Source organism: Perca fluviatilis, chromosome 17, assembly GCF_010015445.1.
Source record: "Perca fluviatilis chromosome 17, GENO_Pfluv_1.0, whole genome shotgun sequence".
In the NCBI taxonomy this organism is placed as follows: domain Eukaryota; kingdom Metazoa; phylum Chordata; class Actinopteri; order Perciformes; family Percidae; genus Perca; species Perca fluviatilis.
This window is the reverse complement of record NC_053128.1, coordinates 9,313,249-9,330,669: the sequence shown is the minus strand read 5'-3', so window position 1 is coordinate 9,330,669 and position 17,421 is coordinate 9,313,249. Positions and strand designations below refer to the sequence as shown.

Here is a 17,421-nt window from a genome sequence, read left to right as displayed (position 1 = left end):
TTCAGAATGCAATCTCAAAATATCACAATGAAAATGTGGAGTTATCAGACATTATGGCAGTGCGCTACCCACCCGGCTCGTTATGAGAGCTAATCAGCACATATCTGCGTTAATCAACCTCCAGAACCGGACTGTTTGTGTGTGTATATGGAGAGAGCCAGAGCCAGAGACGGGCGTTGTCTCTGGCTGCCGTTAACGTGGAACGCTATCACACTTTCCTTTATCCCCTCATTGGACTAACTTTGTGGATACTACTGTGCGCGTGCATCAATAAGTAAGTCTGATGACGATGTTATGTAGGATTTATGAATGTACATTAGCAACAGTAGGCTAATTCACGAGGTTGCTATTTAATGTGTGAGCTAATACTGCGCATCTGTTTATGTGCAGTTAGGTTTCCGTTTATTGAAAGCGTTATTCAGTGCTAATATAACCGAGAATGTAGTTTAAACTCAGTAATGGTATATTAGGTTATAAATGTCGCTTACTCAGCTTACTGTCGTTAAGCAGATCACGGACATCTGATTGAGTCTAGAATTTACGGCACTGTAGTTAAGTGAAAGTAGGTCAAGTTGTTATTTTACTGCCCCTACCAGCGCCAGCATTTAATACTATATATTTACAGAGGGCATTTAAATGTATGTCAGATTGTTTCTATGTTAATTGTTAGCCCATAGTAGTAGAAACAAATATTTATGTAAAAAAGAATATACGATGTCATCGTCCATCACGACGTTTTACTGTAAACCTCGTCAACTGCCAATTTAGTGGACATCGCCCAACCCTATAGGCTACAGTTCACACCAACTTTTTCATTCAAACATACTGGCCCGAATATAAGAAAATCCTGATGATGAAGACGACACCCACAACATGTGCTGACAATCAGGTGCCTGGCAATCCCATATCTCCACAGTCTGGGACCAAACTATCCTCCAAAATAACCATGCTTGTCCCCACAGAGCGGGGTTTATCAGAGACTACCTCCAGAATTTGGGAGCGGAGAGGATGGAATGGCCTGCCAGCAGTCCTGACCTCAACCCCATTGAACACTTGTGGGATCAGTTTGGGCATGCTGTTTGTGCCAGAGAGACTAACACAACCACGTTGGTGGACTTGCGACAAATTCTGGTTGAAGAATGGGATGCCATCCCACAGCAGTGTGTGACCAGCATGAGGAGGAGGTGCCAGGCTGTTGTGGCTGTGTATTAGGGGTGGGCGATATGGACTAGGGTTGTGCCGATGGACGATATCATCGTCCATCGTGATGGCTGCCCGACATCACGATGGAGAGCAACCATCGTGATGTGTCTTTCCCCCCCCAGTCAAACACACTAATCCTAGTCGCGGGCGCTGGACGGAAATTGACAAGCGCTCGGTCTTAAACTAGCAAAGACAGACAAGATTGGCTGTAGTGATACATTCTCTTTTTCCCTGTCAGCTGTAGCTCCCTCTACCTTCTAACGTTGGACACAGCGGTCTCGAGTGAGAGAGAAAAAAGCGTTAAAAAGTGGAACGTATCACACTTTCCTTTTTCCCCTCATTGGACTAAGTTTGCCGACACTACTGTCTGTGTCGTGCATCAATAAGTAAGTCTGAGGTCCTGTAGGTACGGGACGATGTTATGCAGGATTTATGAATGTACGTTAGCAACAGGCTAATTCACCAGGGTGCTATTTTATGTGTGAGCTAATATTGCGCATCTGTTCATGTGCGCTGCAAGAGTTATGTTTCTGTTTATTGAATGCGTTATTCAGTGCAAACATAACCGTGAATGTAGTTTAAACTCAGTAATGATGGTATGTTAGGTTATTACTGTCACTCTGTTGAAGGCAGACGTCCCACTGTACTGTCGTTACGCAGATCATGGACATCCGATTGATTTTACTGCACCGTAGTTAAGTGAAAGTAGGTCATGTTGTAAAACCTACCAGCAGGGCACCATTTACAGAGGGCATTTAAATGTATCTCTAATCGTTTCTATGTTAACTGTTGGCCCATAGTAGTAGGAAAAAATATTTATGTAAAGCTACCGCTACCCACCCTCCCCAGCCCCGGACACGATTATCATCGTCCATCACGATGTTTTACTGTAACCATCGTCAACTGCCAATTTAGGGGACATCGCCCAACCCTAATATGGACAAAAAATAATATCTCGATATTTTTTCAGATTTTGACGATAATGATAATTAGACGATATCCTTTAAAAATGTGTTTTTAAAAGTCCGAGTTACTTAATCACTGATGATGATAATGGGCACAATGTTGAATGAAAACCGTTCTTATTTATTTTCTTTAAGTATTCAAGTAAAAATTCAAAGACAAAATACTAATACTATACTAATTGAACTAGTATAGGAACATTGAACTCTGAGCACACATTCAGTTGTTCACCTCTGCTGTAATGTAAATTGTGCAGCATACAAGCAAGATGAAATCATAACAATAAACAAAGGGCTCTGTTCTGTAACATATTGCACACAACCATGTCCTTATTGGAAGCAGTCCTGGAGATGAGACAGGGCTGTGTCAGGTCAGATTCTGATAGTCCTTCTACTTGGCTGTATAGTCCTTCTGTCCGGGATTTATGCTGGGATCAGGAGTAGTTGGATGTGATCTGACTGGCCCAGGTGAGGGAGAGGAGCAGTTCTGTATGCTTTATTGATGTTAGAGTATACATGGTCTAGTGTGTTCTTCCCTCTAGTAGCACAATCTACATGCTGGAAAAAAGCTGGGGAGTACAGACTTTAAGGACACCTTGTTAAAGTCCCCTGTATCCCCTCCAGGTGATCGCGCTGCAGTTTGTTCACTATGGTTAGCAGTGAGCCAAACTTGTTCTAACGTTAGCATCAGGTGCTACGTAGACGGCAGCGTGCGGTTTTCGTAGTAAATAAAATGGCCTGTATATTACCGACAGAGCTCCAGGTCAGGTGAGCCATGCTGGGCAACGATCCTGCGGTCGGTACTCCATTCATTGTGCACAAAAATGCAGTCCTCCGCTCCACCTCTGGAATTATTTTCTTATCCTGCCGGTAGCTAGCTAGCTCAGCGTGCTAGCGCCGACAACAACCTGGAGCAGCCGGTCTGGCTATGTCCTCCGGGATGTTAGGAGCCGCCTGGAAGGCTCTCGTAACGGCTGTGCTGTATCATAGTCCTGTATTGATTCTTTTTCTTCTTGTATTTTTGAATGGTGGTTGGCAACCAGCTTTTTGGAGCATTACCGTCACCATCTGGACTGGAATGTGGATCAAGAGGTCAACCTACACTTTCTTAAATCCTTATAAATAACCCAGTTATCTTCAAAAAAGAAAACAAAAAATTAAAACAAATTTCACCAGATCCTTTTTGCAGTATATCATGTAAATGTAATGGCATCTGGTTTTCACCATTTGTGAAATCAATCTTTGTCTGGCTTGGACTCCTGTATTGATTAGTTCAGTGGGGCTGTACTTGTATAAATATACACCGAAAGGAGAGCTAGCAGCCGCTGCACAATCGCGCACCGCCATCTTTGTTGACATGAGTGAATGTGTAGCGTTCCAATCGGTTCCAATGCGTGTTTTGAAGTGTTTTTTTCTAAGTCATTTAAATACTCGATAATGTCAATTTGCACATCGTTAACACAACAATGGCGATATTATCGTAAACGATATATATCGCCCACCCCTACTGTGTATGGTTCTTCCACACGCTACTGATGCTCCAGTTTGTTAAATGAATAAATTGTGAAATTGCCCATTATGTCTTGCTACTTCAGACTTCAATCACCCAATCCACCAAACAGTCAAAGAAAAGCTGTTTGGCATTGTCAGAGAAGATTTGGCAAATTTGTCATGCAATCCACATACTCCGCTATGCTGCTCATCCCACAAATGTATGTTCCTTACAAATGTGGAACCATTTAAAAAAAGGGAAATAATCAGGCTTTCCCAAAGGTATAAGATTTATTGCCAAGAAATATTGTTACAAAGAAATAATCTACCAAACACAAATTCCCTTGCTTTTTTTACATAGTTAACTATAATTAAGGCAGAATTTAAATCCCGCATTTGTGTAGTTTGTCAGTCACAGACAGTATTCACACTTTCTCCTGTCAACTGTTTGCATTTTTCAGCTTTTTATCTCATCATGACATTCTGTGAGAGCAGTCATTTTTGGCAGCATGACAGATGATTCATTGCCTGGTCCATCTCTGCGGTAAAGACGTCAGGGGACACTTTGACTCGTTTTCACTCATCTGGAATTTATTTCCTCCGCGGTAACAGCTAAACATGTTACATAAGCCATCAACAGCTCCCACAGGTTAAATGAGGCTAACTCTAACACTTCCTCCAATATAATACGGCAAACTTCATTTTCAGAAAAACATACCGCCTGTATTCGGGTAGATATGGTAACTCCGAGACACTTTCTGTGTTTAAGCTTCAACATCCTGTTTCAAAAGGAATCCCATCATATTAAAGGGCCCATGACATGGTGCTCTTTGGATGCTTTTATATAGACCTTAGTGGTCCCCTAATACTGTATCTAAAGTCTCTTTAATATAGACCTTAGTGGTCCCTTAATACTGTATCTGAAGTCTCTTTCCCGAAATTCAGCCTTGGTGCTGAATTACAGCCACTAGAGCCAGTCCCACAATGAGCTTTCCTTAGGATGTGCCATTTCTGTGTCTGTAGCTATTGAGGAGGAGAGGGGGGGGCAAGGTGGAGGGTGGGGGTGTGGCCTTGACCAACTGCCACATTGCTCGTTTGAAAGCCATGATGTCTCTCTCTCATGGGTGGGCCAAATTCTCTGGGCGGGAAAAGCAGAGAAAGGGGAGGTAACCTTGCTCCTTGCCCCTCATTAGGTTTTTCTCACCACCCAAGGTTTCTTCCAAAAAGGAGTTTTCCTCGCACTAAATGTTTGGGGGAATTACTGGAATTGTTGGGTCTGTGTAAATTATAGAGTGGTCTAGACCTACTTTATCTGTAAGATAACTTGTTATGATTTGATACTATAAATAACATTTAATTTAATTAAAATCACCTGATTAATGCAACGTAATCACGACATCTCCCGGCCATTTTTCACTGCAGAAAGCTGCTACCAGCCAGGCTAAAGCTAATAAAGTTAGCCTAAATAAACAATGGCTCCGTCCTAACTAACATTAAGGTTCAGAGCTGCGACACTGAAAACCTAACACTAATCTACAATAGCAGTCTGTGTCTGATATAACGTAATTTACACTGATTTAAGTGCTCTTGAATACAGTTTGTTGCTAGTGCGTGACATGCATTTATTTTCTATGTAGATGCACTCTCCTACAAAAATCACCCCAGTAGTCGAGAATGATTATTATTTACAAATAGAACTATTAATGTCATCTTGTCAAAATGTGTCTTTTTTCATATCGCTATATATATATATATATATATATATATATATATATATATATATATATATATATGTGAACATATCTATCTATCTATCTATCTATCTATCTATCTATCGCAGGATATATTGTAATGTCAGTTTTTTCCAATATCGTGCAGCCCTAGATCTAAGTAACTGCAAACTCTCAACAGTCAATAGCTCAAACCTCTGTCACAACCGCAGAGTCAGCTCCAAGCTATGAATCAATTAATACCTTCCTCAAGTTTAACGAGATTTCTATCGGCCTCCCACCACCTAATCAACACACCAACCATTAGCAGTCTGCAGTGCTGCTCCAGGCCACTCCGCTCCCATTTCCCTGACTTGTGGCCAGGTATTTGCATGGCAATAAGCCTGGCAGCTGCCCAGGTGTCCATCCTGGGAATTTAGACCAGCCAAGTCAAGAATCTTTTTTTCTTGTTGTTTGAATCCCCTCCCTCTGGTCTCTTTGCAGGCTTCGACTGCCCCAAAGACTCCACCAAACTATGGTATTTCTTGAAACAACTGTAGACAGGGTTCAAAAGATTAATATAATAAGAAGACAGGAAACATGTCGACTAGAGCGGCAAAGATTAATCAGTTAGTTGTCAATAGAGATGCACTGAGTTTGACCTGCCGATACAGATTTTAGCCGATTCTGATAAAAAGAAATTCTAACCACTTTAGAGCACACAAATATTTTCTCTTTTCTTTAATAGAGCATTTTACATTGAACATTTTTTAAAGAGATAATCGATCGCTATAAAATAGAGCTATATAAATGATTTAAATAATTTTTATTTATATAAATAAATTCACACACATCTAAAGTGCAATGTTATGGAAGGACCATTTCCTTCTTTTTCACATCCAATAGCCAACAAAAAAAATGTGATATATTCAGCAAACTAAACTTCTGTGATTAGAGTGCATGTCGAAGAATAGCGCGGACACGCACTTCACACCGTGAGCGGGCACGCGCGCCACCCGGCAGAGAAGGTAGAGAAAGGAAAAAGAGACTCGCTGTCTGGAGGATAACTAGCCAGTGGAGATCGCGTGTGGGCGTCCTTGACAACTGTCCGTGGTATAACTTATGTTGTCAGTTCATTGTTAGCTGGTGATTTCGTTGTTTGTGTTCTTCACCTGCTAGCTCGGTTGCACGTGGCTGTTGATTTGATATAATGGCGATTGTTGAACACCCTTGCTGATGTTTGCATTTTATGTGCATTATTTACGTGCTACAGTAGTAACACTGCATTAAGATAATGTAATTAATAATGGGTATATGGTTATTATTTGCTAGCGCATATATATATATATATATATATAAAAACTCTATGCATTGTGTATGGTAGCCTTTACAATGTTATTTATTTACAGCATTTGACCGGCATAAAATCGGCATACTGTATGTCAGACTGACCGGCTGGTCGCCGGTCATGGCCGACAATGTGAAAATCGGCCAATTCTGGTCACCAGCCGGTCAATCGGTGCATCTCTTAGTTGTCAACTATTAAAAAACAAAAACAAAATCGACAACTATTTTGATAATCGATTCATTATTTAGAAAAAAAATCTCTGAATCCAACTTCATAAAAGGTGAATATTTTTTAGTTTCTTCACCCCTCTATGACAGGAGGACAAAACAAGACATTTGATGGCTTTGGCAAACACTGATCGACATTTGTCACCATTTCCTGACATTTTATAGACAAATAATCAAAATTAAAATAATTATTTTTATAATTTAAATAATCAGCCCTAATGTCAACAAATCTTGTCTTGCATCGACCGCTTTTTTCCCTCTCGTTTGTTTTTGTGCCTCTACGCCATCATTCTGCCTTTGTTTCTCTCTCTTACACCCTCCTCCGACTCGAGACCAATCAGTTTAAAAAGTCAGAGAGGGAGGCTGTCTGTGGCTGGCGGTACGACAAGACTGCTTGTCTCGATGTTGTGACTCTGGCTCCAAAACAACACGATTCCCGAGTCCCTATTCCCTATCCTGTCACATCTCCTGGCTGTCCAGCACACCACAGAGAAGATGATAAAGAAGGGTCTAAATGCTGACACGGCAGCTAACCTTGGCAGTGAGCGGAGGGACCGGGGCCAAGGCAGGCTCTTAGGAAGAGGAGAGAGTCAGAGACCGAATGAAATACAGCTGGAAGCCCTTGACTCGTCCCCTGGGGCAAACAACAATCACCGCTTTCAGAGGCCATCCCCGAACTCATCAGGCAACGCAGGTTAGCTAAAGTGGAGCAGATTAAGCTTAAGTAGAGGCATACAGCGGGGCGAAAACCGTGCAAATGAGTGATGTGTTCGAAATAAAATAAGTTGCAAAGACTTATTTAAAGCCAGCCTTGTTATTTGTGTGGGATTAGTGATTTGTTTTTTTATGTGCGTGTGATGGTAGTAAAGCTAAGTGACTTTCATATAACATTCTGGCTGAGCATAAGAGCAATACTGCAACAGAATCAAAACATAATATACATTCTTTTGAAATCAGATTGACTTTTAAAGCTACATTAATCCTTTTTTTGTGGCTAATACAACTCAAAACAACAATAAACTTAACTCTTCCAGAGATCCAGCCCCAACTATTTTCTCAAAAGCCCCAAAAAAGTTTTGGAAATACCTTCTACTGTTCTATGCTACTACTATGCTATTCCCTAAGTAAATGTATAATTGAGTAAATGTTCTTTTGGGGATCCTTGATTTACAATTAGTATACAAAATTTGTCAGTTTTAACATTCATGTGTGAACTCTACTCCAGCATAACAATAGGTTTCAAGATTAGTAAGGCTGTATACGCCAAATTCCTACCACCTACCGTATGTTATACAATTTAAAGTGGCTATATGCAACTTTCAATTTGTGTTGATTCTAGCGGCCGCTTTGACAAGAGCGGTAGCGTTTTTAACCACACTTGCTGTCGTAAATGTCTTTTCCTTAAGTTGCTGTATTAGAGTTACAGGGAGGTCATATAGTCATGATTAATGTTTTGCTCGGACAGAAAAAACATTCATTTACAATAAGAGAAAACCGTAATTCCTCAAATAAAAACTGGGGCCTTTATTTACCTTAACCGCAGAAGGTACCAGGCTCTTATTTGAAGCAGGCTTTTGTTAGAGGTAGGCCCTCCAATTCCATCTGTTTGTCCAAGTATTTGTTTATTTATTTATTTATAATTGTTTTAAATAAACTGCTTTAAATGAAAAGCCATAGCGTTCCAGTGGACAGAGATCATTCATTTTTTAAGAAACATTTGCAAAAATATCACCTTATACAACAACAGCCAGACGGGCGACAAAGCAATTTGGGTCAAAATGAATCAAACACCACCACTGTCAGTTTGAACCCTGTAAATGTACAGGTACTATGGTATTAGTAGTAGATTACAATAAGAGCATACAGTAGTTTTGTAAAACACATTGCTGGTTTGCAGCACACCAGTATCTGATTAATGTTACAGACGGTAGCTAGCTAGCTTTGTTTCTAGCCCCAGGCTAACTCTTTTCCTCCCAACTCCAGCTAGCTAGCCGTGCTCTGCTCTTGTCGGCTAATCTTGTCAGCTCATCCTTCTGTTTCTTCCACTCTCGGATTCTCCTGGGGTCAATGTCAAAATGTCTCGCAGCTTTTTCACCCGAGTTTTCCTCTGCATACTTTAAAACCGTTTTCGTTTTGTTGTTGAAAAGTCCGTCACTAGGCCCAGAGCCCGTCATTCTCTGTTAGCACTAAATGAGTGTTACATCCAATGTAGCTACTGCCATCTACTGGCACCTGTACGTTACTACAAACTACACTTGGCTGAGTTACACATACAGCCGCATTGACTAAAATACCGGTAGGACAATAATACTTTACATGAGTACCATAATCCACAAAAACAAAGTGTGGAAAAAAAGCATGAATATATTGATGAATCTGTTAAATAAAATTGGTAGAAATGTACATTATGATGAACTTGAATTTTATCGTTACTTATTACATGAAAGGCACTTAGGAGATTATCCACACTCATTTTTCCCCGGCCTTTTATTTATCTGTGTTTACCACGCCCCCGGCCACTATCAGAGGCCAGGCTTTTAATTGACCACCGGTTTTTATTTGAGGAATTACGGTATGTTACAGATGCATCGTTGCATTTCAAGTGTTGCTTACTTAGCCTGGATGCATCGTGAGCTAAACCGGGTATCGCTGTCACTGTGTCACGAGCCAAAGCATTAGGAGATTGTTGTAGCAACGGACGCAATTTATATAGCGCATTTCATGGAGACCCACAAACGTTTTACACAAGTACAGTGTTAGGCCTGCTGCCCTTAGGTAGCTTCTCTGTCTCTCCTCTTTCCCTCCCTGTCTGTCTGTCCTAATTGCAGGAGTGGAGTCCGGTGTGCGGGAGTCAGGATTCCAGCTGCCTCTCATCTACCACAATCAACCTCTGCTTCATATACCCGGTCATTCCTTCACTCTGCGTCAGATCATAGTCAAGACTGCCAGTTAGTTAGTCTCGCTCCAGACAAACCTCTGTTTAGTCTACTTGTATGCTTGCCTGTCCTGATCCCTTCTCTTGTGCCTCCAGCTGCCATTGGAACCTGACTCCTGCTACCGCTCCACGCCTGCCATACACTGAACCAGAACCACTGGACCCCCGCCACTAGCCGGCCTACTGTCTCTCTCTGACGGACACGCTCCTTTCCAGAATTCACCTGACCTGTCCGCATTTGGGTTCGGTTTATCATTCAAACCTAACATACAGGGGGACAAGGGACAAGAAAATAATAGGCAAACACAAACGGACTAAAAGGAATAAAACGTCTGCGCTAAATGGAAGGGGGACAATTTAATACAGGCTACTGGCATACAACCACATCGCTCATTGTAAAGTTATTTTATGAATGAAATAGAGATAACATACCTGAGGGCCAATTCGGGGACGTTTTTGAATCATTTACAATCCTGTAATTGTCTCCATTAAAAGCCCGACCGCGTGGGACTCGGGTTTCTCCCGTTGTCTCTTATTTTCCCTCTCAGCTTTTAGTTGTTTTTGAATTTCTTCTTTTTTCTGTGATGGTCCTGCCCCAGTATCAGCCATAACTACATCAGATACCTTCTGAAATAAAATTAGAATAAAATTAGGCCTTTATAAAAGACATCTCCCGCTACCTTTTACCTGGCTGGATACGATAACACAGGCTTGTCTGGTGTTGCAGCAAAATCTGCGACCCTTCACAATGTGTTACTGTATATATTTTATTTTTTATATATATATATATATATATATATAGCAAGTCTTGTTTCCTGTTACAGATCATTTTTGATCATCCGATGGAAAAGGACAGTTTCAGAAACATTAAAAAGTTACATATAGTCATTTTATAGTGAGTAACATCAGACAAGGTTTGCTTCTTTTTAGGAGGAAAATGAGTCATCCTCAACATTTGTTGTGTTCTGGTTTCAGAATGATGAAGACAGTTGGAGAACAATTAGATACAAAACAGGTTGGTAAGATTCCTTACCATTAGGGTTGGGTACCGAAACTCGTTGCCAATAGGGAACAGGTGCCGACGTAAACGGTAGTTACGAGACCGAATAAGAACGAAAGTTTCGGTGCCTCATTTCGGTGCTTGACTTTACACTACACCTGACAGCATGTAACGTTAGCCTACCTTTAGCTAGCAGCTGGATTAAACACCGGTAAAATGCTGACAGCTAACGTTAAACAGTGTAAAGTGTGACTGTATTTCACTGTGGAGGACTTAAACAGCGGGATGTAACAGTCCGCTCTGCAGCGCAACAGCTGCCGTTGTCGGAATTCATAGATATACAGTATGTTTATATGGTCGGAATGAAACAACACAGACTGTGCATTCACTTGCAGCTGCCGTTGTCGGAATTAAACAACACAGATGGTGCATTCACTTAAAACAGGTAGCCTCGTGGTGCATTCACAGTATTTGTAAAATACCCTTTTCCCATCTGGGGTTCAACAGCAATTTACTGGTGAAATAAGTTATTGTTATTACATTATTATTAAATCTTTAATTTTGACCATGGCCTTAGCAATAAACAAGTCACTGACTGTTTACTACCCTTATTTTTTTTCTTCTTTTTTTTTACTTTATTGAAAAGTACCGGTTCAGGCACCGTTTAGGCACCGGCACCGTTTTAAAAGTATCGATTTAGCACCGGAATCAAAAAAAAAAAAAAAACGATACCCAACCCTACTTACCATGGTAACTATTGCGTTTTCCCCAAATGATGTACACATTTAAAAAATAAATAATAGGAGAAAAGAATCTTCCCGGGGCAGCATGCCCCCTGACCCCCGTAGGTTTGGGCTCCACCCCTGCCTACTGCAGAGTTGGGTGATAACTCTGGGTGCTTCACTAAGACCACTTTCACATTTAATTCCACTTTAATATAGAAATACTGATGGGTGTAGCTTTGAATTTGGATACTCTGTGAGAGCAGAGGTCGGTTTGCGGAGAGGAGACTAGATGTCAGATGTGCTGTCACAACTGCATTCATCAAGAGCGTCCAGACAGCAGCTTATTCAAAAGATGACATTTCATCTGTCAAATATGTCAGAAGCAAAAATTTACTGAGCTGTTTTTAGACTTGGCTGGTAGTTTGTAATATGGCTGTACTTTTTCATAATGAAAGTTTTGTGATGCATTCATATGATTTATATGATTTATGTAAGAAACTTTAAATGAATACAATTATTGAAAAAAATTGAATATACTCAAAATGCACAAATTCAATCATTTAACCATTAAAGAAGTTTGCAGTGCTGTGGCTTGTTGTCTAAAGGAATGATTCGATTACTGATTAAATTCCGTTTTAACAAGGAGTACACGCTTTTAAAATCAACAGCTCAACAGTCTGTCTACAATTCCGTGATGTGTAAAGGGGCTGTATAACACGGTGGAAACTGAATATCTGTAAACCTCTTCCTTTATTTGGCAAAACGTTTCACACTATAGACAGCATCACATACCCTGCTTTTCCCAACATATCACTAAAAGGTATGTAATGCCCAGATTGAGTGAAATATTCTAACCTAAGATGCTATGACGTGTGGTAGGAATATTATCTCCACCGAAATATAAAACACAATTGTGCAGGTTTGTACAATGTTTGGCTGCACATCATGAATTTGTGATGAACTCCCTCGTAGGTCAGAGTTTAAACGGTTAAAATGATTACAGTTCTAAAAGCCTGTAATAACATTTAGACTAAATCGAGAAGGCATTTAAATAACTGAAGGCAAGCATTAATGACCTCCAGGGGGATTTTATCTCCGAGACGGCTTTTCTCCTGTTGGCTGGGTGCCTGCCCTGTCAGGCTAATAACATCAGTAGGCCAAGCAGCAGTGGTGGCAGTAGAACTAGTAATAATAGTTAAACATACCATAGTTATTGTGGATGGCTTAATAGTAGAGTGAGTAGCAGAACATGAAATATGGATTTAAGCAGCATATCGTCGCTGTTGGGCAGAAACCTCGTATCTCGAAGAAATTATAATCACAATTGTTTTGGTTAATATTGAAATCAGGATTTTTTTAACATGATTACTCATTGACTTTTGGAAAGATGTTGCATTTATTGAACTAAACAGTGAAACAGTTAAATCAACAGTGAAAACTGTGAAATTTCCCGTAAATACTTTTCCTGTTGAATTGTCTGAAGTCCCCTTCAGAACACAAGACAAAATAAGAGTTTACTTGCAAAATGTGATGTGGAAAATGATTGTTTTTATCTCGATTACATTGTTTTTGTGATTGTTAGGAGTCGAAATTGCGATCAAAAGTTGATAAATTGCATAGTCCTACCTCATATTTCATCATTTACATTTCTTTTCATAAATGAATGCTATTGGTCACCCTTTACATCTGTCTGTGAGTTACAAATGTTTCAATAAAATTTTTTCAAAATCAGCCTTTTTTTATTTCCTGAAAAACAATGGTTTTGGACGTAAAAGGTTTTCACCTGACAGCGACAATATTTTTCAACAATCCTTGATTTCACTCCCTCAACTGAGACGTCTACTCACATAAGAAACGCCATCCTCTCACTGAAAGACTCCTAGACAGCAAATTTTTCACTTACAGTACAGAAGCAGCAACTAATAGCCTTCTACTCCACAAATGATATGTATGTGGATGAAATTAATTGGAAAAACATGGATGGTTAATTCTGCCATTAGTATTCTATCCAACACAGTTAGAGATAATGTTCAATATGAGGTGCAGAGACGCTCTGCTGCAGTCTTTAGTCTTAAGAGCAGATTTAGAGAAACTACTAACACAAAATTAGGCCAAAGACCTCATCACTTCAACATGCATCATCATATTCACAACAGTAAACTATGTATAAACACATGGGGGAGATGCATCTTTCCTCAGAGACTTTTGGCAGGACAGATGAAGCAATTAGTGTTTTACACCACAAAATATAACACAATACAATGAGAAAATAAAACTATAAAAATACATGCATCTAAAAGATAATACCAGCTTGGGGTCTGAACCATAAAAGGCACAGTCAGAGGATCCGTGCCTTAGAATAAGAAATATATCCATATGCATCTATAAATGTATCAGGGACCTTGGCCCTGTGAAGCCTAAAAAGTATTCTAAAACACAGTAAATAAACCACTGACTAAAGGCAAAAATCAGGGGTTACATATTGTCATCTATTGCTATTAGGTAAAAGCCTATAGGTGCAGTATTTTGGATTTACTGAAGGTAAGAGCTTGCCTTATGGCTAAGCCCTGCATAAAGTGAATTACAAAAGTCCACACAAGAGAAAACAAAAATGTGGGCAGCTTTTTCCAAGATCAGTGAAGGTTAGAAAGGACTCATTTTGAGGCTGAGCTATAATCCATGGCTGTCAGAGGGAACAAACTGCTGACCTTTCAAAGTACATACAATCACGATTCGTAAAAGCAGCTTGTAGATATCTGGCACTTTTTTGTAGCTTTGTATAGGCAGCATCGTTGCCTCTCGTTTTGACAACTGAGAAATAACTCCTCTTTCAATGTAACTGCCAGTCAGAGCTGTCTGAGTAGATAGAATCTTATTTTTATTATCATATGCTACAAGAGAGTTTATGTAAGTATGAGTTTCTAAAATATCTAAAATTCAGTAAAATCAATAAATAAGAAGCAAAAGCATTGACCATGAGGGCAATTTTCCAAGATGCTTTCAAACTGACTTGGATCTTGTTAAATAACTATAAATCCCTGTGATGCAAGTATATACAGCATGGGCAAATTGGTGTCAATGAGTGCAATCACAAAATCAATCAGAAAAGCATGGCTTAAGTAGAGAGAAGAAAAGATGCAAAACACTGTCAGAAGAAAGAAGAATACACTAAGCTGAATTTTCAGCACCATGGACAGCTCAGAGGGCTGATAAAACCAAGGACCTCACAAGGTCTCCTACATCAATCATCACTGAACAGAAATCAGACATCCTCTTTACCACCTAATTTGCTAATAGATGTTCTTCACACCCAGTGACATTATAGTGCACAGGGCGTAAGTAGCCCCAGTCTTTATTCTGACACACACACACACACACACACACACACACACCACAGCTTTGAAGGGGTCTAGTTACAAGCATGCTTCCTAGAGATAATAGTCAGTGTACAGTTTATACTACATTGCTGTTATAACAAACAGTCAAAGCTGCTTCCAGCCAACAAATTCAATTCCCCTCAACAAATCAAGGCTTGTTAGCTTCAAGAGGTCAATTTTAGTCACTAAACACAATTAATGAGCCCGGAGTGTATTATACACAGGAGATGTAGGCTAGGATTAGAGGACAAGGCCAGTGCAAACAGTTCCCATGACGTGGACATTCGTGCCAGTTCACTGAATTGCTGCGGGCTACTAATTTACATTCTGTATTGAAAGGATGAATGTGCATTCTGTAAAAGCTGTGTGTGTGCGCAACTTTGGTGTAGTTAAAAAGAAAACGTACCTTCACCGCTTCAGCATGGGTGACTTTGTCGAAGACTTTGTCGTTGACTTTCATGATCTGGTCACCGATTCGGAGACCCTGTTTCTCCGCCAGGCTCCCCGGCTCCACCAGGGACACGTAGATGCCGACCCCGTGCTCCGAGCCGCCGCGGATGCTGAAGCCCAGACCCTCGTTGCTCTTGTGTCGCTTCATGGTAACCTGCCGTATCTCGCCCGGCGGCTCATGGACAAAGTTCCTCCCGAGCAGCGGCACCAGCGGAGCTGTCCCCTCGCTGCTGGTGCTGAAGCTGTCCGGCGAGCCACGCAACGCCACCTGGAAATCGGGCGGGTTGTTTGGCGAGAAATGCCCAGGGGGAGTAGGGCTGGCGCTTGGGAAGTCGCCCGGCGGCGGGGGTTCGGCGTTGCCGTTGCTTGCAACTGAATCCGATTTTAAGTAGAGGCCCTCCGAGGTGTACTGCTCGAAGAGAAGCTGGTCAGAGCGGGGGATGACTAACCGCAGCATGGGCAGAAGTTGCCGCTTGCTGGGCGCGTTGAGGATGACGTTAAGGGTCTGAACCAGGTCGTACACGTTGCGTTTGGAGTGGTAGACGTTGAGGCAGTGGATGAACTGCTCTCTCTCAAAGTCGTTGAGCAGGAGGTTGAGCGCGTTGTGCAGCTTCCTCACGTTGGCCGACAACGTCCGTGCGCTGGAGGCCACCGAGTTGGCCGAGGAGCTGAGCGACATGCGCTCCAGGTCGGTGCTGCTCATCCTGGCGGTGTGACCGGGACACGGCGCCACACTGGTGCGGGTTAGAGTGCAGGCATTACAGGCTGGCGGCGCGGGATTAGACCGGCGCTTGGCATCACGACCGCTGGTGGACGTGCACTCCGGTTATATCCATGCGGTCTGGCTTCGGTCAAATGTTCCGCTTATTACTTGCAATTCGCTGGCTAGAGCAATGAAAGAGGCAACTTCGACGGGCGGTTAAGTCCACAACTAATTCAATTGTACAGTTGACACAAATTAATTAGCACTTACCATAATTTAGACAGGCTATCAGTAATTGGATTCTGCAAACTTCACTTCTGAAATGGTTGCGTCGAGACTGGACATGCAACAGCCTCGCGGAGAACTTGCCCCGCTCTGTCACAGAGCTTAGTAATGAGCCACGTCAGGATCCTAGCCTGCGTGGCATTAGCTGCGCTCTTATTTCCCCAGGAGGTCAGGTGGCTGCCGAGCCGCCGCTTCTCCGTTGTCCGCCTCACCGTCTACAGCTCCACAACACAAGGACACAAGAACTTAAAACGGCGTGTAGGCCACTCGGTGCACCGTTGCGCACGCGTTTCAAAACGAAAAGCTATTTATTCCTCAACGAAGAAAAAAAAAAAAAAAAAAAAGTTATTTTTGTGCTCCTGCTCAGCGTCCCGACGAGTCCATGCTATCCCGTTCACGGCTTCAGTACCAACGACGTAAAAGTTAACACAAATATCTATCAAAGCAGTGTTACGCGGAGGAAGCGACGTGTACTCCAGCCGTTTGTCGGTTGGTTTTGTCGTTTTTATCCGTCCGGCTGCAGTGTTGAGGTGACCTGCTGCTCGTTGTCTCCGTTACTACAGCGACAGAGTGGAGGAAGGCGGCTCTCTCGCCTCTCACCGTCCTCTGTCCGGAAATGACGCAGCCTCTTGCAGCCAACGCTCATTACCAACAACATGCGCTCGTGCCCCCACGCTCGTGGCAGTTCCGCGACCAATAAGCAGAGGTGGAAAAAGTACTAAAATATTGTACTCAAGTAAAAGTACAAATACTTTGATTAAACATTACTCAAGTACAAGTAAAAATACTTATCTGAAAAAATACTCAAGTAAAAGTAATAAGTAACTCATTTAAAATGTACTTTAAGTAAAAGTTACTTAGTTACATTTTTTTTAAACTGTAAAATCTCTCCCATGTAGAGAAAATAGGACAAGGGGTCATAAATCCAAAACTATTTTTGTTTTTAATTAAAGAAATCTATACAAGGGTATAAACATGTAATAACAACATAACTCATGTCACACGT

General features: G+C 41.4%; 1 protein-coding gene across 4 annotated transcripts in view; it reads right to left on the bottom strand.

Annotated features, from left to right (window-relative positions):
- The window catches only part of whrna (whirlin a), a 238,382-nt gene extending 221,658 nt beyond the window's left edge, over nt 1-16,724 (bottom strand). For 3 of the 4 annotated variants that reach the window (XM_039779822.1, XM_039779825.1, XM_039779824.1), the window contains exon 1: nt 15,384-16,724. In XM_039779822.1, the coding sequence (XP_039635756.1) occupies nt 15,384-16,130 (747 nt within the window). In that variant the 5' untranslated portion in view covers nt 16,131-16,724. The remainder of the gene's footprint in view (nt 1-15,383) is intronic. The other variant, XM_039779823.1, reaches the window with a different exon arrangement.
- Nucleotides 16,725-17,421: the final 697 nt, after the last annotated feature.